At 38.2% G+C, this 22,310-nt stretch overlaps 1 protein-coding gene and 1 pseudogene across 2 annotated transcripts in view; both read left to right on the top strand.

The window, feature by feature from the left end:
- Positions 1-22,310, top strand: part of OSBPL11 (oxysterol binding protein like 11) — an 83,626-nt gene that overhangs the window by 17,738 nt on the left and 43,578 nt on the right. Inside the window, exons 2-5 of the mRNA XM_081028804.1 lie at positions 4,330-4,398; positions 16,364-16,539; positions 17,827-17,906; positions 19,388-19,564. Coding sequence (XP_080884930.1) covers positions 4,330-4,398; positions 16,364-16,539; positions 17,827-17,906; positions 19,388-19,564 — 502 coding nt within the window. The remainder of the gene's footprint in view (positions 1-4,329; positions 4,399-16,363; positions 16,540-17,826; positions 17,907-19,387; positions 19,565-22,310) is intronic.
- LOC308506283 (elongation factor 1-alpha 1-like) lies at positions 7,069-9,216 on the top strand (annotated as a pseudogene). The gene is made up of 2 exons: positions 7,069-7,127; positions 7,849-9,216. The product of its transcript is annotated as an elongation factor 1-alpha 1-like (transcript).

The raw sequence follows: 22,310 nt of genomic DNA, 5'->3' as shown, positions 1-22,310 counted from the left end.
TCTCAGTCTCGTTGTGTAGGACACAGCTCTCTGGCCCATACTGGTATTATGACCCTGCGCTCCCCCGGCTGAGGCAGTCAGTCGCTGGTCGTCGGGTGGGCGCTCATGGCAGCTCTCGCTGGCTGCACATGATGGCTGCCAGCCACTGTTGGCCGCACATGATGGCTACCGGCCACTCACGCTGGCAACTGGCCACTCAGGGCAGCACATGGTAGCTCACGGCAGCACACAGCAGCCCACGCTGACCTCCGGCAGCCCAGCTCCAGAGAGCCATTGTTCACAGTCTTAGTTGTAGACGGTGCAGCTCACTGGCCCATGTGGGAATCGAACCAGCGACCTCGGCATTAGGAGCACGGCTTTCCAACCACCCGAGCCACCGGGCTGGCCCAAGCCCATACTCTCTGAACCACTCCTGTTTCTCCCAGTCTCTCTTCAGTTACTGCTAGCTGACTCTGCCTTTATCATTCCATTATTGCACATCTTGGTTGTTAAATCTAATAGAAACGTTTCAGTCTTGAATATCTTATTTCACCCCTCCATAGCACTGAACATTGTTGACCACAAACTTGAAATATTTCCTGTTTTCTTCCTACTACTCAGCTACTTCTTATCTCCTCTTGACATTGCTCATGCCTTTAAAACTTCTCCTTAGGGTCCACTCTTAGATTCTGTCCCATCTTTTGTCATTTTATAATACCGTCTCCCTGAAAATAAGACCTAGCCGGATAATCAGCTCTAATGTGTCTTTTGGAGCAAATTAATATAAGACCCAGTCTTATTTTACTATAATGTAAGACCAGGTAATATAATATAATATAATATAATATAATATAATATAATATAATTAATACAATTAATATAATATAATATAAATAATATAAGATCAGGTCTTATATTAATTTTTGCTCCAAAAGACACATTAGAGTTGATTGTCCAGCTAGGTCTTTATTTTCGGGGAAACAGGGTACTACTTCCTGGGTGATTTTATTTACTCTCATGGCTTCAGGTTCCACTTACATGCCTAATACTGATTACTACCAAATCTATGTGTCCAACCCAAACCATGCTACCTTATTGAGTATCTCCCTGTGTATATCCCACAAGTAAGTCCCCTAAATTCAAAATGTTAAATCGGAACAAATCCAAAACTTCCTCTATGATCCCAATGTCACCGAGGCATTTGTTATCTATATATTTGCTCCAGCTGGAGATCTGGGTGTTGCCTTTGTTCCTTTTCTCTCACCTTTACTCTCGCTTTCATTCTCTTTCTCACTTCATATCTAATTAGTGAAATCCAGTCATTTCAAACTCAATCACTATTGAATCCTGTGTCTTGAACAAAATTCCTTTTTCATTTGTATGACAGCTGAAAACAGTCCCAATGTGCCCTTTCTCCAGTGGCAGCCCTTCTCATTGACTTTTTCTTCAAGGAGATATATTTCTCTTAAATTAGATTATAGATTGGGGATGGAAAGGAGTTAACTTTTTTTTATTTTCTCATCTTTTTAAGTGGATTTTCAGAGTGCTTTGCTTTTAGAAGGTACTGAGTAATTGTGTTGAACTCAAATGAAAGGATTCGAAACTTAAAAATAGGGTAAAGTGTGTGTGTGTGTGTGTGTGTGTGTGTGTGTGTGTGTGTGTAATGGAATACTACACAGCCATACAAAAGAATGAAATCTTGCCATTTGTGACAACGTGGATGGACCTTGAGGGTCTAATGCTGAGTAAAATAAGTGAGAAGGAGAAAGACAAATACCAGATGATTTCACTCATGTATGGAACCTAAAAAACAAAGTAAAACAAAAACAAACTCATAGATACAGAGGACAGATTGGTAGTTACCAGAGGGGAGGGGGTCAAGGGTGGATGAAAGGGGGCCAGTTGTTTGGTGATGAGTGGGAACTAGACTTGGAGGTGATCACTTCGTAGTGCATACAGACTCAAATTATAATGTGGTGTACCTGAGACTTATTTTAAAAAGTAGCTTAATTTTAAAAGCTTCTACATATCTTCATTAAGTCTGATAAAGAAGGGCTAATTAAGAAATAAGTGTGTTATAGTAATCGAGATTTAGGAAATGAAGCAATCATTATTAAGATATATAGGAGGAGATGAGTCTCAAACTAAATATATTAATGCCACATAGTTGTTACTCAACTATTTTTATAGACTATCAGCTTCTAGAGCTAATCCCAATTAATTGTTAACAAATTTGAAAGGTCACAATGTACCCAGTTTATTGAGTGGTGGAGTTACTGAAGGACTAAAGAAGAAATTAACTTTTTCATAGCTTATTTTTCAGTGTATTAGTCTCTTGGCCCATCATCACTACTTCATAGAACATGAAATAGCATGATATAATCAGATATGGGGTGTGTTTCCACTTTTTAACAACTAGATTTTATTCATATTAACAGGTATATTAAAAATCGTCTATAAAATTCACACATTTTAAATGGGAGCAAAGTATGAAAGTTAAAGGTGTTACATGATAACTCAATTATGAGGTAGAGAGAAGAAAGAGTGAACCACAGATATTCACCCTCAAAGCTCTTTATTCTTGGCCACCAGATGGCACAGTCGTTCCACATCAGCTGGTTGCTCTGAATATAGTAGAGGGGAAGGATGAGAGCAACAGTGCAACCAGCTGTCCCAAAGAATAGGATGTTCTTAAGTTGGTTCTTTGTAACCTTTGATTATTTTTTTAAATAAATTTTATTGGGGAATATTGGGGAACAGTGTGTTTCTCCATGGGCCATCAGCTCCAAGTAGTTGTCCTTCAGTCTAGTTGTGGAGGGCGCAGCTCAGCTCCAAGTCCAGTTGCTGTTTTCAGTCTTTAGTTGCAGGCGGCGCAGCCTACCATCCATGCAGGAATTGAACCGGCAACCTTGTTGCTGAGAGCTCGTGCTCTAACCAATTGAACCATCTGGCCGCCCCAGATACCTGTTTTATATAGTAAAAGCAGGCCAGCAGTTTATACTTGCAAATCTCTTGTAATTCTTGTGAGAAAGTTAACTTTTTAGATATAAGGATCAATAAAATATTAGTAACGTCAAAAAATCAAACATAAAACATTACTATACTGTGAAATATGAAGATATCCTTTGATTCTATTTACTAAATGATGCTACTGAAATTGTACTCTTAAAAATTCATTGATAGCTATTAAATAACAGGTATAAATAACTTAGATATGACCCAAATGAAGGAATATCTATAGTAATATGAGAAACTGAACAAAGGTAGAGGAGGTGATGCGTTATCTTTGGTTGCTTTGAAATGAAAATTTGTTTTCAGTTGTAGATAGTATACTTTGAGAATTTAAGAAACATCTCTCCCCACAGTTCACATATGCATTTGAAGAACATATGTGTAATCCTAGAACCAGAGGAATTGAACTGTAATTGAGTTGTAATGTTTATATTACATGCTAATAGCTATGTAATGATGCTTGGTGTAGAGATTAAGGGAAAAACTAAAAGTGGTAAATTATGGAATATCTTGGCACTTTTAGGAAATACATAATTTAGGTCCTTTGTGGACTGATATACAGAGTGTAAATAAATAAATGTTCAGGTTATGGAGCTACAGGACAGAATGGACAAATAATACATTTTTTATTGAGATGTAATTGACATATAAAGTTATATTAGTTTCAGGTGTACAACATAGTGATTTGATATCTGTACTGATATATATTGCTAAATGACCACCACACAGTCACACTTTTTTTTCCTTGTGATGAGAACTTTTAAGACCTACCCTCCGCAACTCACAGATGTGTAATACAGTATTATTAACTATCGTCACCATGCTGTACATTACATCCCCAGGACTTATTTGTTTTATAACTGGAAGTTTATATCCTTTGAGCACTTTCACCCGGTTTGCCCACCTCCCATACCGCTACCTCTGGCAACCACCAATCTGCTCTGTATCTGTGAGTTGGTGTTTTCTTCTTCTTGTTTTGTGTGTTGTTTTATTTTAAGATTCCACATATAAGTGAAGGAATAACTTTTGAGGACCAGAACAGTTCAGAGAATTTGGGCTGTGCGTTAAATATCTAAATCAGAGAAATCACTCTTGGGTAAATTATTTTTGCTCAGAGTCCAGGGGCATTGGGGTTCCCATGGCCCCAAAGAACTGTAAGCCTGAAGCCTGCAGAAGACGTGAGAGGCAAACAACTTATACATTTTACAACTGAAGAAGGTTTGAGGCATTTGTAGAACACATATCTGTCTATAGCCATTTTTAAAACTATACAGTTAACTTCCTGACATTTCTTGGAATTTTCACTGACTTGGGCATTTTCTGATCTTTTTGAAACAGTGACCACATGGAAAACGTATACGGCTACTTAATGAAGTACACCAACCTTGTCACTGGGTGGCAGTACAGGTAAGTGTGATTATTCTGTCTTAGCACTCTCCTAAGAGGCAGAGGTGGGTGATAATTGTGTTTTCTGATATTACTTCGGTATAAACATGGCCAGGAAACCTTTTAGGGAAGGATTTACCATGTTTTCTAAAGTCTGATTATTTTCTTCTCTTTTTCAGAGGATGGGAGGAGTTGACATCTGTCCAAATGCAGCCTCCAAATGCCTCAGAATTTATTGCTGTTTTAGGATTAGAATCACCTGTTTAGCTGCTTTGGGCTTATTAAATATTTGCAGTTGTTAGGGTGGTTTGGAAGCAGCAAGCAGATTTGTGTTAGGTGCCTGTTTTATACAGTATTCTTAAAACTTCTCTGGATTTAAATAACCAGCCCAAGGTCACTGGTCATTCAGTAAATAGCAAAGCTAGCTGTCTTAAATACTTTGTAGAATTGGCATTTGTGGAGCAGAGGGATTAAACTTTTATTAGGATAAAATATACATAACATATAATTTATTATTAGTGTACAGTTCAGTGACATTAAATGCATTCACATTGCTGTGCAACTGTCACCACTGTCCATCTCCAAAACATTTTGTATCTTCTCAGACTGAAGCCTCTGTACCCATCATAGAACAACTCTCCATCTCACCCTCCCCCAGTCCTTGGCAACCACTATTCTGCTTTCTGTATCTATGAATTTGACTACTCTAAACTTTATATGAGCGGAATCATACAATATTCTTTTGTGACTGGCTTATTTCACTTAGTATAATATATTCAAGGTTCATCCGTATTGTAGCATGTGTCAGATTTTCCTTCCTTTTTAAGTCTGAATAATATTCCATTGTATGTACATACCACATTTTATTTACCCATTTATTTGGACATTTGGGTTGCTTTTACCTTTTGGCTATTGTGAATAATGCTGCTGTGAATATTGCTGTGCAAATATTTGTTGGAGTCTCGGCTTTCACTTCTTTGTGGATATACCCAGAAGTGGAATTGCTGGATCATATTCTAACTCTGTATTTAACTTTTGGTATCTCCATGCCATTTTCCATAGCGGCTGCACCATTTTACATTACCACCAACAGTGCTCAAGAGTTCCAGTTTCTCCACATCCTTACCAACACTTGTTATTTTCTATTTTGGCCTTTTTTTTTTTTTTTTTAAATGATAGCCATCCTAATGGGTAAGAAGTGGTCTCATTGTGGGTTTTACACTCTTTAAAAATGATAATACTAGAATTTGAACCCAAACAGTTCTGACTCCAAAGTCTGTGGTTTTACATTATATCATGCTGCTTCTAATTCATTTGTCATTTGAAGACTTCTGCTTTTGAACAGTAGACTAACAGAAGCTGAATTTGCCTTCTTACCTTAAACAACTAGGAAAAGGGATATAATACATAAAAGAATGATTTCAGACATTTTAAGAATTGTGGAAGCGCTGAAAAATGTGATTGTTTAAAAGAGAAGGCAGTTTAGGCCATGTTTATTTAGCTGGAAGTCACATGAGGGAATCTAAATAGGAATGTCATGCAGGAAGCTGGAGGATATGAAAGCTCAAAGCTGGATATGAAGAATTAGAAGGGAAGAGTTCCTATTGAAGTGAAAAGGGCAGTTCTCCAGATTCTCATCTTATATTTTTTTAAAAAGCAGAGTCAAGGGAGGCCTTTTATTTTGTATTTTTCCACCTCCGTTTTTTGGTAATTTTTTGAAGGCTTACACGTTCAAAAGACATATAGAATATTTTTAAAAATTTTATGTCACCTTGCTCTTAAAAAGCACTATTTTTCATTCCCTTTCTTAAAGGAGAATAAGTTAACTTTCTCTCCCAACATTCAACAATTTTCATTCATATAATTTTATTGAATATTATTGAGAAAGTCTCAGAAGTGGAACAGAGTAACAAAGCTCCAAAACATACCGAAGCATATACAGTTTAGTATATGTTCAAGATGGCATTTCATGTCAGTGACAACTTGAGAACATGAGAAGGATGGGCAGGTGTTTGTATTATTGTATGAGGGAGCCTGTCAAGAAGATTTATTGGCCACTGGTTGCCTGGGGAGTTAGCCAGAAGGTCCAAGTGAACATTATAGAATAAAGAGGGGCATTGCCTCTGCCAGTGTGGTCCCTCCAGTGCTGTAAGAGGCCAGTTGTAGCAGTGCCAGAAAGCATGGGGATGATGACAACTCATCCTTGTTTGCTTCTGGGAACACAGAACCTATTACCAACTTGCCCCATCAGAGAGAGGTCTCAGCTTATCAACTAGACTGTTGTAGGCCCACTTTAGAAAAAAACTTCTATCTTCCATTTTCTGTCAACCTTGCTGGAGGTCTAGTGGTACAGCAGAAATACAGCTGGGTCCTCAGCATGGGATATGTAGATTGAATGATTCAAAGGGAACAGAAAGGTTAAGACTGTGTTAAAGGACCCTAGGCTTAGTGGCTCAGTTTCTTTGGTGTGCCTAACCACTTTTGTCCATGTGCTACAGGTAGAGCTTAACTAACAAAAGCACTGCACCAATGCCCGATATTCAAGACAGTTTCCCTGCAATCCATTTCTGTTTTGACTAAGGGCAACTTAGAGCAATTTAGAACTTGACTTACAGCAGCTTGGAGAAATCCAGCTTGGGCGTACTCTATAACTAACTACTTGCTCTGGATTGTGGTGCCCTAGGAAAGTACATGCAGCAAGATCCTCTCGTGAACCCACCTCCTTCTACTTTCAATTCTGATTCCTGGAGGTGAGATCACTTCCCATTTGGCTTAGAAGCCTGTACACCCTGAACATTAAGCCCTAGGATGGTCGGAACAAAGCACATGGTTACCTTTTTCTTCCGAAATCTTCACTGACATTTATTTTTGTCCCAAGATATACTTCCGAGTCAGAATATTTTTTGGATTAAAGTTGCATTTGATGATACTTCACTTTAAATTGTGGGCTATTTGAAAGATCAGTCATTTCCCCAAACTGGCAATCTTTGTTATTTTGAAATTGCAAAAAGTGAACAATTATTTAATTGCCAATCTTAACAGCATTTTCTTTTAACAACTTCAGTGAACTTTCTGCAGGTGAAGATTTGTAAAAAGCTAAATCTTAAATTTCCCTGTCACACTTAACCTTTGTTTCGACATTTCCTTAGCTTATTGGTTAGGTCAATTTGCTAAAATTGCCTCGATCAAGAGTCTAGTATCCTTCTGGGCAAAATAGCTTTGTTAAATTTCCTCACTATGTAGGTTGTCTTTTTATCCCCAATCTACATATCTTGTAAAATATCGATCTCCATAGAAGAGATGAAGGAAGAACATTTGGGTTAATTCATGTATAATGAAAGATAACCCAAAGTGCTCCATTATTACCAGTAGGTCCATAGCATCTTTTTCATGTTACAAAGATAATCTGCTTTTCTGCAATGGGTTTCCTGCCAGAACACAGGTGTCATGAAAACCACCGCTAAATCTAAGCCAAAAGGGAAAGGAAAAGACTCATATCAGCATTGTTGTTATTGGACATGTAGCTTCTGGAAAGTCTACCACTGCTGGTCATCTGATCTACAAACGTGGTGGGATCGACAAAAGAACCATTGAAACATTTGAGAAGGAGGCTGCTGAGATGGGAAAGGGCTCCTTCAAAGCTGCCTGGGTTTTGGACAAACTGAAATCTGAACGTGAGCGTGGGATCACTACTCATATCTCCCTGTGGAAATTCTAGACCAGCAAGGATTATGTGACCATCACTGATGACCCAGGACACAGTGACTTTATCAAAAACACGATTATAAGCACCTCAGGCCGACCGTGGTATCCTGATTGTTGCTGCTGGTGCTGGTGAATGTGAAGCAGGTCTCTCCGGGAACGGGCAGACCCGTGAGCATGCCCTTCTGGCTTACACACTGGGCATGAAACAGCTAATGTTGGTGTTAACAAAATGGATTCTGCTGAGCTGCCTTACAGCCAGAAGAGATACGAGGAAATCGTTCAGAAAGTCAGCAACTATATTAAGAAAACTGGCTACAACCCTGACATGGTAGCATTTGTGCCAATTTCTGGTTGGAATGGTGACAACATGCTGGAGCCAAGTGCTAACGTGCCTTGGTTCAAGGGATGGAAAGTCACCATAAAGATGGCAGTGCCAGTGGAACCACGCTGCTTGGATTGCATCCTGCCACCAACTCGTCCAACTGACAAGCCTTTGGGTCTGCCCCTCCAGGATGTCTACAGAATTGGTGGTATCAGTAGTCCCTGCGGGCCGAGTGGAGACTGGTGTTCTTTAACTCGGCATGGGGGTCACCTTGGCTTGTCAGTGTTAACAACTGAAGTAAAGTCTGTTGAAATGCACCATGAAGCTTTGAGTGACGCTCTTCCTGGGGACAATGTGGGCTTCATTGTCAGAAATGTGTCTGTCAAAGATGTTCATTGTGCCAATGTGACAGGTGACAGCAAAGATGACCCACCAATAGAAGCAGCTCGCTTCACAGCTCAGGTGCTTATCCTGAACCATCCAGGCCAAATCAGTGCCGGAAACGTACCTGTGCTGAATGGTCACACAGCTCACATGCTTGCAGATTTGCCGAGCTGAAGGAGAAGATTGATCGTGGTTCAGGGAAAAAGCTGGAAGATGGCCCAAAGTTTTTGAAATCTGGTGATGCTATCATTTTGACACGGTTCCTAGCAAGCCCATGTGTGTTGAGAGCCTTTCTGACTATCCTCCTCTGGGCTGTTCGTGACATGAGACAGACAGTTGCTGTGGGTGTCTTCAAAGCGGTGGACAAGAAGGCAGCTGGAGCAGGCAAGGCCACCAAGTCGGCCCAGAAAGCTCAGAAGGCTAAGTGAATATTATCCCCAATACCTGCCACCCCAGTCTTAATCAGTGGTGAAAGAACGGTCTCAGAACTGTTTGTCTCGTTTAACTGTTTGGCCACTTAAGGTTAATAGTAAAAGACTGGTTAATAATTACAATGCATCGTAAAACCTTCAGAAGGAAAGGAGAATGTTTTGTGGACCATTTGTTTTTTTGTGTGGCAGTTTGTAAGTTACTAGTTTGTAAAATCAGTGCTTTTTAAAGGAAGCAACTTGACCAGAAAAATCTGTCATAGAATTTTGAGACCCATTAAAACAAAGTTTAGTGAGGGGAAAAAAAGGATTATTAGTTAATGGTTTATTTTTTTATTGAGGTATAATTGATATATAACATTAGTTTCGGGTATATAACCTAATGACTCTACATTTGTATATGCAGGCATACCTCATTTTATTGCTCTTTGATTTATTGCACTTCACAGATACTGTGTTTTTTTACAAATTGAAGATGTGTGGCAACTGTGCAGAGCAAGTATATCAGTGCCATTTTTCCAACAACATTCCTCACTTTGCGTCTCTGTGTCACATTTTGGTAATTTTTGCAGTATTTCACACTTTTTTGTTATCATATTTGTTATGGTAATTGGTGATCAGTAATCTTTGATGATTTGACTTTTGTAGTTTGGCAGGAGGTCGTGCAACAAACCACACCTATATAAGATGGCAAAATTACTCCATAAATGTTGTATGTGTGCTGACTGCTCCACCAACTGGACATTCCCCTGTCTCTGTCTCTCTCCCTCCTCCGGCCTCCCTATTCCCTGCGACACAACAATCTTGAAATCAGGCCAGTTAATAACCCTACAGTGGCCTCTAAGTGTTCAAGTAAAATGAAGAGTTGCACATCTCTCACTTTAAATCAAAAGCTAGAATTGATAAAGCTTGGTGAGGAACGCATGTCAAAAGCCAACATGGACCAAAAGCTAGGCTTTTTGAGCCAAATAGCTACCAAGTTATAAATGTAAAGGAAAAGTTCTTGAAGGAAATTATAGGTGCTGAACACACGAATGATAAGAAAGCGAAACAGCCTCATTGCTGACATGGAGAAAGTTTTATTGGCCTAGATAGAAGATCAAACTAACCACAGCATTCCCTTAAGCCAAAGCCTAGTCCAGAGCAAGGCCCTAACTCTCTTCAATCCTGTGAAGGCTGAGAGAGGTGAGGAAGCTACCTCTCTCAGAAAAGTCTGAAGCCAGCAGAGGTTGGTTCATGAGGTTTAAAGAAGGAACCCGTCTCCATAACATAAACGTGCAAGATGAAGCAGTGAGTGCTGATGGAGAAGCTGCAGCAAGTTCTCCAGAGGGTCTGGAAAGATAAATAATGAAGGGGCTGTAATGACGAGCAGGGAAAAGAAGGGGGGAAGGGGAATACACACTAGAATGGGCTAATTAATTTATTTAATATCTAATCAGTTTATTTAGCAATATGTAATAGCAAAAGACAAAGGCAATTAATAGAATGTGCTAATGTCAGAAAGTAAAGGTGGTTAAGACTAAACTATATACATTGATAACAATGTCACGTCAAAGGTGTACACACATTAAGAGATCCCAACATATGTTTAGTATTGATCAAAAATCACTGGGCTAAATACACAAATCACATCAGTAAGGAGTATCCAAAAGCAGGAATAAGCTTTATAGGATAGTAACTATTACAGTAGATGCCAAAAGGTCACTAAACTGGGAGAGGACAGTACTGGAAAAGTCATAAATCAAAACCTTGTCAGGTCTGTAGCTGAGAGAAACTCAGGCGTCTCCCACCCCGCTGCTTGCTAGTTCCTAAGAATGCTGCTGCTGTTGGTGGTGGTGTTGTTGCTAGAAGTCAAGGTGTCTTCTGACGCTGTAAGCTGCAAGCTGCATACAAGTTTTCTAGATGCTAACCAGTTCACAAGAAGGCTAACTGTGGGAACAACGCTGGAGAGGCCGGGAACCAGCCAGGCCCCACCAGGTTCGCGGCTGGAAGTCAGGACATCCCCTGGTGTCGTGAGCTGCATGTTGCTGGAAGTCTTCAAAATGTTAGCATGATGAAAAATCACCAATGACAAATGACCAAATGATGAAATAATAGTAATTATTGCACTGCCAGCTGAGGTCTGTCTTACTTATTTTCTCAAATGTACCTTGGAGCCAAGTTTCTTGTTCCTGCCTCCCCCTCTGGAAATGGCCAGTTCTGGGAGGGTCCAGCAGTCAATGATAAAAAAAGAAAATATATTACTTATCTGACCGAAGGGCTAGTTATCCGAACAAGCAATATCTACTGTTCTTGCTTGGGACCATCGGCCCAAGGACTTCCAAAGCCTGGCAACGTGCCTGTCACGATGTAACTTAGCTACTTCTTCACTTCATCTGCTGATGTGGGCAAAACAGATAGAACAAAGAGGGAATTCTCTCAACCCCTGATCAAGAATTTCTTTAACCCTAAGCTAACCATCACCTCACAGCACACACAGAACAGCAAACATCATCTCATGTCTCCCCGACTTGAGTGAATGAGACCAAACAGAAAAACTACCTCATCTCATGCCTCCCTGCTCAGGAGAACGAGACCCAGAAAGCAACATCTCATATCTCCTCTGCTCAGTAGAATGAGACCAAAGGGAGAGTTTACCCAACCCTTGATCATAGCACAGAAATCACCTCACATGCAGAAACAGATAAAAGCCAACAGACAAAAGCTCACATCAATCAATGAAGGCAAATTTTCCTCAAATATCTACCCTACAGGGCTACACTAAACAACAGATTGGCAATGTAGACACAACAGTCTTATATTGGAAGAAGGTGCCATCAAGGACTTTCCAGCGAGAGAGAAGTCAATGCCTGGCTTCAAAGCTTCCAAGGACAGGCTGATTCTCAAGGACAGGGGCTAATGCAGCTGGCGACTTTAAGTGGAAGCCAGTGCCTCATTTACCATTCCACAAATCCTAGGGCCCTTAAGAATTTTGCTAAATCCACTCTGCTTGTGCTCTGCAACTGGAACAACAAAGCCTGGATGACAGCACATCTGTTGACAACATGATTTACTGAATACTTTAAACCCACTTTTGAGACTTACTGTTAAGAAAAAAAGATGCCTTTCAAAATATTACTGCTCATTGACAAAGTACCCGGTCACTCAAGAATTCTGATGGGGATATACAATAAAATCAATGTTGCTGGGGCCGGTCTGGTGGCTCAGGTGGTTGGAGCTCCATGTTCCTAACTCCGAAGGCTGCCGGTTCCATTCTCACATGGGCCAGTGGGCTCAGAACCACAAGGTTGCTGGTTCAACTTCTCGACTCCCGCAAGGGATGGTGGGCTGTGCCCCCTGCAACTAGAAATGGCAACTGGACCTGGAGCTGAGCTGCGCCCTTCACAACTAAGACTGAAAGGTCAACAACTTAAAGCTGAACGGCACCCTCCACAACTAAGATTGAAAGGACAACAACTTGACTTGGAAAAAAAAAGTCCTGGAAGTACACACTGTTCCCCCAATAAAGTCCTGTTCCTCTTCCCCAATAAAATTAAAAAAAAAAAAATGTTGCTTTCATGCCTATTAATATAACATCCATTCTGCAGCCCATGGGTCAAGGAGTGATTTCAACTTTTAAGTCTTACCATGTTTCCCCCAAAATAAAACCTAGCCAGACAGTCAGCTCTAATGCATCTTTTGGAGCAAAAATTAATAAAAATTAACATATGACCCGGTCTTATTTTACTATAAGACCAGGTATAATGTAATATAATATAACACAATACAATACAATATAATACCGGGCCTTATGAGATACTATGTTAATTTTTGCTCCAAAAGATGCATTAGAGCTGATTGGCTAGGTCTTATTTTCGGGGAAACACAGTATTATTTCAGAAATACATTTTGTAAGGTAATAGCTGCCACAGATAGTGATCCCTTTGATAGATCTGGGCAGAGTCAGTTTCTGGAAAGGATTCATTGTTCTAGATGCCATTTAGAATATTCGTGATTTGTGGAGAGAGGTAAAAATGTCAACATTAAATAGGAATTTGAAAGAAGTTGATTCCAACTCTCATGGATGACTGAGCGGTTTAAGACTTCAGTGGAGGAGATAGCTGCAGATGTGATGGGAATAGCAAGGGAACTAGACCTACAAATGGAACCTGAAGATGTGACTGAATTGCTGCAATCTCATGATAAAACTTCAGCAGATGAGGAATTGCTTCTTATGGATGAGCAATGAAAGCGGTTTCTTGATTTGGAATATACCCCTGGTGAAGATGCTATGAACATTGTTGAAATGACAACAGAGGATTTAGAATATTACATAAACTTAGTTGATAAAGCAGCGGCAAGTTTTGAGAGAACTGACTCCAGTTTTGAAAGAAGTTCTGTGGGCAAAATGCTAACAAATAGCATTGCATCCTACAGAGAAATTGTTCACAAAAGGAAGAGTCAATCCATGCAGCAGACTTCATTGTCTTATTTTAAGGAATTGCCACTCCAGCGACCACCATCCTGATCACCCAGTCGCCATCAACACTGAGGCAAGACCCTTCACCAGCAAAAGGAGTAATACTCTCTGAAGGCTCAGATGGTGGTTAGCATGTTTTAGCAATAAAATATGTTTTCAAAAATTAAAGTTTATTAGGGTGACCATATTGGTTAGTAAAGTTACATAAGTTTCACGTGTACAATTCTGTAATACATCATCTATATATCACATTGTATGTTCACCACCCAGAGTCAGTTCTCCTCCCATCACAACATATTTGAAGTTTTTTTTAATTGAGGGTATGTACATTGCTTTTTTAGACATGATGCTATTGCACACTTAATGGCCTACAGTATAGAGCAAACATAACTTATATGCACTGGGAAACGGAAACTATTCGTATGACTCGCTTTATTGCACTGTTTGCTGTATTGTGGTCGTCTGGAACCAAACCTGCAGTATCTCGGAGATACTCTTGTTTTGGGATTTGATCACCGCAATAAGTCTAGTTAACGTCTGTCACCATGCATAGTTACAAATTTTTTTTTTCTTGTGATGAGAGATTCTAAGATCTACTGTCTTAGCAACTTTCAAATACGCAGTTCAGTATTAACTGTAGTCACCATGCTGTACGGTTATTGGCTCATTTCTATCATTTTACCAGTCCCTCCTCAGCAGTACTTTTTGTGTATCTAGGTGAGTGCCTCCCATGTTGTAAATCTGTGGTAATCCTTTTGGGATAAGAAATATGTGTTCACAGCAAATTTCAGATTTCCAAACATATTGTATTCTAAATTTTCTTTGAATTGACTACTTTTAAGAGAAGAGATTAGTCATTTTCCTTTGTCTGTTTGAAATAAATGGTACTTACTGCTTAGAACAGGGGGAAGAGACTTCTTTCCTTTTTTCCTTTCATGTTTCTTTTTGTTAACGGGTTCGTTAAGAAAGAATTCAATTTGCCCACTTTAAGTGTATAACTCAATGGTTTTTAGTATGCTGAAGAGATTGCTTTCTTGTCTTTGTCCATTTGGGCTGCTATAACAAAATACAAATTGGGTGGCTTATAAAGAACAAATGTATTCCTCACAGTTCTGGAGGTTGCAAGTCCAAGATCAGGGTGCCAGCATGGTGAGGTGAGTCTTCCTATGGCAGACTTCTCATATTCTCATGTGGCAGTACAGGAGCAAGGGATCGCTCTTGAGTCTCTTTGATAAAGGCTGATCTCATTCAGGAGGGTTCCACTCTCATGACCTAATCACTCCCAAGAGGACCCATCTCTTAATACCATTACCTTAGGGATTAGGATTTCATCATACGAATTTGAGGGGGACACACTCAGACCATAGCAGATTCATATGTGTATTTCATATGTTTTAGAAATTTAAGATGTTGTCAGTGACCATCTTGTGTTAATTCAAGTAATCCCTTCAAGTGTTTGGGAAAATAAAGATAACCCTATTAAAACTGGGCAAAACTTGATGGACTTCCAACCTCCAAGAACTACAGATGGTCAGTAAAACACATGAAAAAGCGTTTAACTCCTGCAGTAATTAATGATGTGGAAGTTTTAAAACTCTCAAAAATATTAAAATTAGTTTACATTTTTATCAAAATATGGGAACATAATTTTAAAAATCAGAAACATGCTAACAGATGACAAGAAAAACAATAGTCCTTTGCTTTTTTCTTTTCCATCTCCCTTCTTAGGCAACCACTTTCAACACCTTTTGCTTGCTTCTCATTGGTTGTCATTGTTTTTTCCTTTCCCTAAATAAAAGGCTGATTCCATTCTCTCCCAGTTTGATATGGTTGCCGTATTGCTTAAGATAATATCTAATAGGACCTTAAACTAGAGCAAATTGTCCGGTGTTACAGAACACACTAATACGTCGTATGCTAAACTATTCCAAACCCAAACATAAATTTTTGAAATTGAATCTTTCTATTTTTTAAAGAGAAGATCGATAACACTACTTAATTGGAATTTGAATTAATATATTTCCTAAAGTAGTTCATCTAGAACGAAATCAGAACATCAAATTCTTTTCCAAAGTGTATCAGTATTTCATCATTTAGTTTCAAGTTTCTTATGTTTCTGCATCTCCAATTCCAGCTTTTTCATTTTTAAACAGGATAACTAATCTTTAGATGTGACCTACTTAATGACATATTCACAAAATCTTTCTACCCTGACATTATTTTCATGGTATATTTCACTGATTAATCTTATATTAGATTCATTTCTTACCTGGCATTTAGTTAACCTCAGAGCTCATGTTTTGATTTGTTTATAGTGAATTTTAAACAAAAATTCTCACTATCAATTTTCCTTGGGCAGTTTACCTTCCCTGTTAATGAATTCTGGAGAGAAGTCTGCCTGTGAAAGGACACTAATTTTTGTTTCCTTTTTGTGTTATGTGGTGTGCAGCTTCCCTGTTAAATGCCGTTTCTTCAGCTGGACATTTATTAAACTTATTCAATTTTTCAATAATCTTTACTGCTAGGAAATTCAACCTAGTGCTTCCAAATACTTCTTAAAATTCTTTTAAATTTTATTTTTTTAATGACAAAAACTCCAGAGTGTATAAGTGATTGAAATTTGGTTTGCTTTAGTTTGACTAGGGGAAATGTTTTAAAAATAATGACTTTTTTTTTTAATCGTTACAGGTTTTTTGTTTTAAACAATGAAGCTGGTTTATTGGAATACTTTGTGAATGAACAATCTAGAAATCAAAAACCCAGAGGGACTTTGCAGCTTGCAGGAGCTGTAATATCACCCAGTGACGAGGACTCGCACACCTTCACTGTAAATGCTGCCAGTGGGGAACAGTATAAACTCAGAGGTATGACTGAGATATGAGAACTAGCATGTGATTTTCTTTTTCCCTTGAGAAGTTGGTGTACTTCCCTGCTTTCATTTGGGTTTTGGAAATAGAAACTATTGTCATTGATGATGTAGATACAATTTTCTAAAAAAATTGGAATTGCTTTAAGAATTTATGAAATATGTTTTTTGTTTGTTTCAGGTGTACAAAGCAATGTAATAGACATTCACACCCTCAAATTGAAACCGCCTCTCCCACCCACCCCCGCCATCTACTACTCCTCTGACATTGTATATAGCTATTACAATACCATTGACTATATTCCCTATGTTGTACTTTACATCGCCTGACTGTATATACGAGGGGTGCCAAAAAAATGTATACAGGTAGACACTTTGGTCAGCGTTGCTCAGTAGCTCGCTGTAATTAGAAATGTCTAGACGCCGATGGTAACCACTTTGAGCACCTCTTGTAATTGCAGAAGTCAAACGTGACTTGTATTCATCTTTTGTTACCGGTATATATTGACTATTAACAATTTCAATTGTTTTTTCCTTTCTTAAATGTGTATATGTTTTTTGGCACCCTCTGTATGTATGAATCTATGAAATCTGTTTTAATAAATAACTTTTTTTGAGTGAGACAATGAACAAGTCTTTAAGCTTGACCCTCTAGAAATTTGTAGAGGTAAAACCCTGATTACTGAGAACTCTGAAAACACAGGCTTCTTTAAATGATAGCTTTTATGTCTGCCGTGGATTTGTAGTTTATTCCTTTTCTTGATTTGGTTTGTATTCCGTCTTTGTGGTTTTTAGGAACTAATGTAGATAGTTGGGATTAATTAAAATATTCATATTCATTAAAATAAAATATAACTGTTTAGATAAATTTAATTTGTGTAGAAGTTTTTGTTTTTCATCTGATTAATACACGTAAAGTGTAAGAGTAATCCTAGCTGCATATGCTACTTGAGATCTGAAAGTATTGAGTACGCATTAAATGCTTAATAAAGGTTATTTCTTTAAATAAGAGCATATTTTTGTGAGAAATTTAAGACATGTCAAGTCTCATAGCCCCGTCTAACTGCATGTAATTTATTCTCCTGAGGAAATATCCACATCCAGGTACTCTGTTACTTAACAGGGTTGATGCTTGGGCCTCTTTCCTGCCTCCCTACAGTCAGGACATTTGCTCCAGGGAGAGTAGGACCTACCCCTGGTTTTCAGTGATCTGTTTTCATGCTGTAGACAGTTGTATTCCAGAAATCAATATAAAAGGAAATAACTTGTAGATTCTTTTTATCAGCCACTGATGCTAAAGAGCGACAGCATTGGGTTAGCCGACTTCAGATATGTACACAGCATCACACTGAAGCTATTGGAAAGGTATGTGGATTCATGTATTATAATAATGCACAAAAATGGGAAAGAATTAATATTTCTCTTACATTTTTAAATTGAGATTCTATTCACATACCATAAAATTTACCCTTTTGAGTGTATCATTCCATGGTTTTTTAGCATAAGTACAGGATTGTGCAACCATTACAACTATCTAATTCCAGAACAAAACACCCATAATCACTAGCAGTCACTCCCTTTTCTCCCCTGTCAAACACTTAAGTTATTTTCTATTTCTGTGGATTTGTCTATTGGCGGCACCTCACTCAGCATAATGTGTTTCAGTTGCATCCATGTGGTTGCACATATCACATTGTGTTCCTTTTTATGGGTGAACAATATTCCATTGTCTGGGTGTACCGCATTTTGTTTATCCATTCATCAGTTGATGGACATTTGGGCTTCCATTTTGTGGCTATTAGGAATAATACTACAGTGAACATTTGTGTTTAAGTTTCTATGTGAATACGTATTTCAGTTCTCTTGGTTATATATTTAGGAGTGGAATTTAGAAGTGAGTCACATGGTAGTTTTCTGTCGAATTTTTTGAGGACTTGCCAAACTATTTTCTAAAATGGTCAAACCATTTCACATTCCCACCAGCAATGTATGAGGGTTTCAGTTTTTCCACATCCTCACCAATGCTTGTTATTAACCTTTTTTTTTAACCCTTAACTTGTTATAGCCATCTAGTGGGTGTGAAATGGAATGCCATTGTGCTTTTGATTTTATTTCCCTAATGACTAATAATGTTGAGCGTCTTTTCATATGCCTGTTGATCATTTGTATATCTTCTTCAGAGTTTGATTTTTTGTGAAAAGGAGGGTCTCAGTACTTGAAATGTGAGATTAGAGATATCTAAAAACTATTATCTGGGCAGCATAGTTAAAGGATTCCATATCTACCGTGGGTGATAGCTGGACTTTTAAAAACATTTTTATTCCTAGTGGTTTTTTCCCCATAAATGTTTTAAAAAGTTGATTGTGATTTAGGCCTCCTGCACAGTCTTCAGGAAATGCTACACAAAATCTTTACTCATCCTGCAAGATTGTAATAATTGGAAATGATCAGAAAGCACTCATTTGTTCCAAAGATACTTGCATGTTACATTTAGAAAATTTATCATCATTGAATATCGCTGAGTATATTTTTTGCTTCAATCATGGTGTTTAAAAATCTGAAATTAGAAATTTCTTACCATTCTAATGTTCATAAAAAGTGAAAAAATATTTATGACAACACACCTGGAATTAAGTTTCTAAATATTACCAGTTTACTGTGGGATGTGTGAAATGCTTAAACTTTGTGTGTCTTAAATTTTAGCATTTTCAGAAACGTTCTTGTACTCAATTCTGAGGTTAATTTAATTTTTAAGACTATCCATGGGTAAGCCTCAAATGTGTGATAGGTTGAGGGTTAGAGAGCCGGAATTTTTTTGAAAAGGAATGATTTTCTTTGTCTAACAGAATAATCCTCCTCTGAAATCACGGAGCTTCTCACTTGCATCTAGTGGTAATTCTCCTATATCCCAGAGGAGACCAAGTCAAAATGCCATTTCTTTTTTTAATGTTGGACATTCCAAACTACAATCAGTGAGCAAAAGAGCTCATTTACCTCCAGATCATCTTGTGGAAGTCAGAGAAGTAAGTATGAATTGAAGTCAAGTTAAAATGCACAAAATAATCTTACCTGCTTGATTTTGCCACAAAAAAAATTTTTTAAATTCATTTATGTCTTCTGGGGCCCTCAATGTTTCCCGTCTAGTATGCTGAGATAATTTTTTGGTCATAAAAATTTCCTGATTTTATATGGTGTCCTAAGTTTCCTTAAGTCTGTCAACTATATACTGGGTACATTCTCATTTTTCAAAAGTCTGTATCTTATTTCTCAAGTAAAAATACAGACTTTTTGATGTAAAATTTCTGATCAAAAGGGTTATTAAGCCTAGTGGGAAGACCTTATGGCCAAACAAGTGACTCTTCTTTAAAAAAAAGAACTTCTATAGAGATAGAGATAGATATAAATAGAAAATTTCAAATATACACAAAAATAAAATAGTTAAATCCTTCATGTTGGCTTTTCTCACCATTTTCCTCGTCCCCTTTCAAATTGAGTAGCAAATAATTCTAGTTAACAAAAGATGCAGTTGTTAGGTTCTGAATATTCCCGCTATTGTTTGCTGAGTTAAATTTGATAGAGCTTGTAGATATTTATTCGTGGCCTTACACAGATGTGATTGGAAATTAGAGGAATATTTTAAGAGCCTTTTAAGATAATTGTGGCTATTTTTCTTTGGTACTGCATGAAAACTTAACAGTGGTAGTTTCTTAAATGTTACATGCAGCGTGGAACCTAATACATATCAATAAACTTCTCATATTCTGTTACATGACAACTCATTGGTCTGTTTTGCACTTTGAATAGATCCTAACCAATGCATGATTTTGTAACACCATGCATTAGTTGTCTGGAAATACTAGTTTATAGAGTTATGCAGGTCTTGCACATGTTGATCTATTTTAGGATTATACAACATCAAATATTCACATTTATCAACATCCCTCTCAATCTCATTAGAAAAGGCTTTCAGTATTGGGAAGCCGTCAAACTTATGGCGACAGATACAGGTTTTACAAAATTCTAATTTTCATTTTAAAGCTGAGAGTTTATAATTGGCAACAAATATACTATCAGTTTTTCTTGAAGTGACAGGCTCATTTTGTTTAATTTTGAGAAAATGTCTACCACAAACCCCAAAGTCTGAATATCTGTAGTTTGTAACTGTCGTTCTGTAAAGGAAAAACAGCCTTGTATCTCCTCTACTACAACATTCTGCACTCCTGTACTCTGGTCACCAAACGTGTGGAGGTTCCGTCCTCCACACCATGCAATTCTCTTTCTCTGTGGACACCAGCTGGTTGTTCTACAATTTAATTCAGTTCTAACACTGTCTACCTGAGGTAGTGCACCCACTTCAGACGCCCGTCACAGCCCAGGTTGTCTACTGGCTGTGCCTCTGACCAACCGGCTATAAATCTGAGGTTTCTATTACTCTTTCCTCAGGCACGATCATTTGCGAGAGCAGCTCATAGAACTCAGGAAAACAGTTTACTTACTATATTACTAGTGTGTTATAAAAAAATACAATTCAGGAACAGCCAGATGGAAGAGATGTGTAGAGCAAGATATGGGGAAGGGGCGCAGAGCTTCCATGCCTTCTCTGGTCCTACCACCCCTCCATGTGTTCACCAACAAGAAGCTCTCCAAACCTCTTACTTTTGAATTTTTATGGAGGCTTCATTATGTAGCCACGACTGATTAAATCAGTGGTGATCACTGGTGATTAATTCAACCTCTAGCGCCTTTCCTCTCCTTAGAAGTTGGAGACGGGGAGCTGAAAGTTCTCACCCTCTAATCACGAGGTTGGTTCCTTTTTGGGGACTCACCAAAAAACCACCTCACTACCATAAACTCTAGTGTGGCTAAAGGGTTTGTAAGGAAGAATGGAAAACACCCATTTCACCTTTATGTTCTGAATATATTTCAGGAACAAACCCAAATATAACCAAATATAACCAAATATAAAAAGATGCCCCTGAGCTCTAATCACTTAGAAATCACAAAAGTTTAGGAGCTCTGTGTGTGAGGAAGGGATGGGTGGCAGAGACCAAATATATATTACTTATTACGTCATGCATCCTTTCATGTCAAAGTAATGATTTGTGGAAAAAACAGCTAGTTCAGTTTGCAACTCAGTAGCACAGTGCTTTTTTCCTCTAGGTAAGTACTGTATTTTGCTGTGCAGCAGAAGGGGTTTTTTTGTTGTTTTTGGTCTGCGACAGAATTGTACTTCCCATTTCTCATATAGACTTAAAAATATGTACTCAAGTGTCGAGATACGGTAAAACTAATAATTTGTACTGCTTTCCCAAGGCATTCCTAAGTAAACCTGGCCTGTTTCCCCCTGTAAATGTGTGGCCGGAAAGAATCCAGTGACTGCTAGTACAGTCGCTGCCACTGCCTTGGTGCTCATTCAGATGCCAACGGTTTTACCCACCACTGCTTTTGCACCATTGGAGCAAACGTCATCACAATTAAAAAGGCAAATAATTTCCTAGAATTATTGTGAAATAGTTTTGACTTCACAGACCCTCTGAAAAGAGTTTCTCAAAGGTCTACAGAGCACACTTTGAGAATTGCTGTTCTAGAGTGATCCGCTCTAGGAAGTTGTAAGGCAAAGATATTCAGAGTGAATTTGAAAGGAACATTTTAATCAGTTCATGGGTAAGTCCAGCACTAGGTTAAGTAACATTTGGCAAAAGCAACTATTGAGAATAGTCATATTGTGCTTAAACATGAATTGATTACTAAAGCTTTACCTAATTAAAA

This window comes from Rhinolophus hipposideros, assembly GCF_964194185.1.
Source record: "Rhinolophus hipposideros genome assembly, chromosome: 2".
Taxonomy (NCBI): domain Eukaryota; kingdom Metazoa; phylum Chordata; class Mammalia; order Chiroptera; family Rhinolophidae; genus Rhinolophus; species Rhinolophus hipposideros.
The sequence above is the reverse complement of the archived record's forward strand: the minus strand, read 5'-3'. Positions and strand labels throughout refer to the sequence as shown.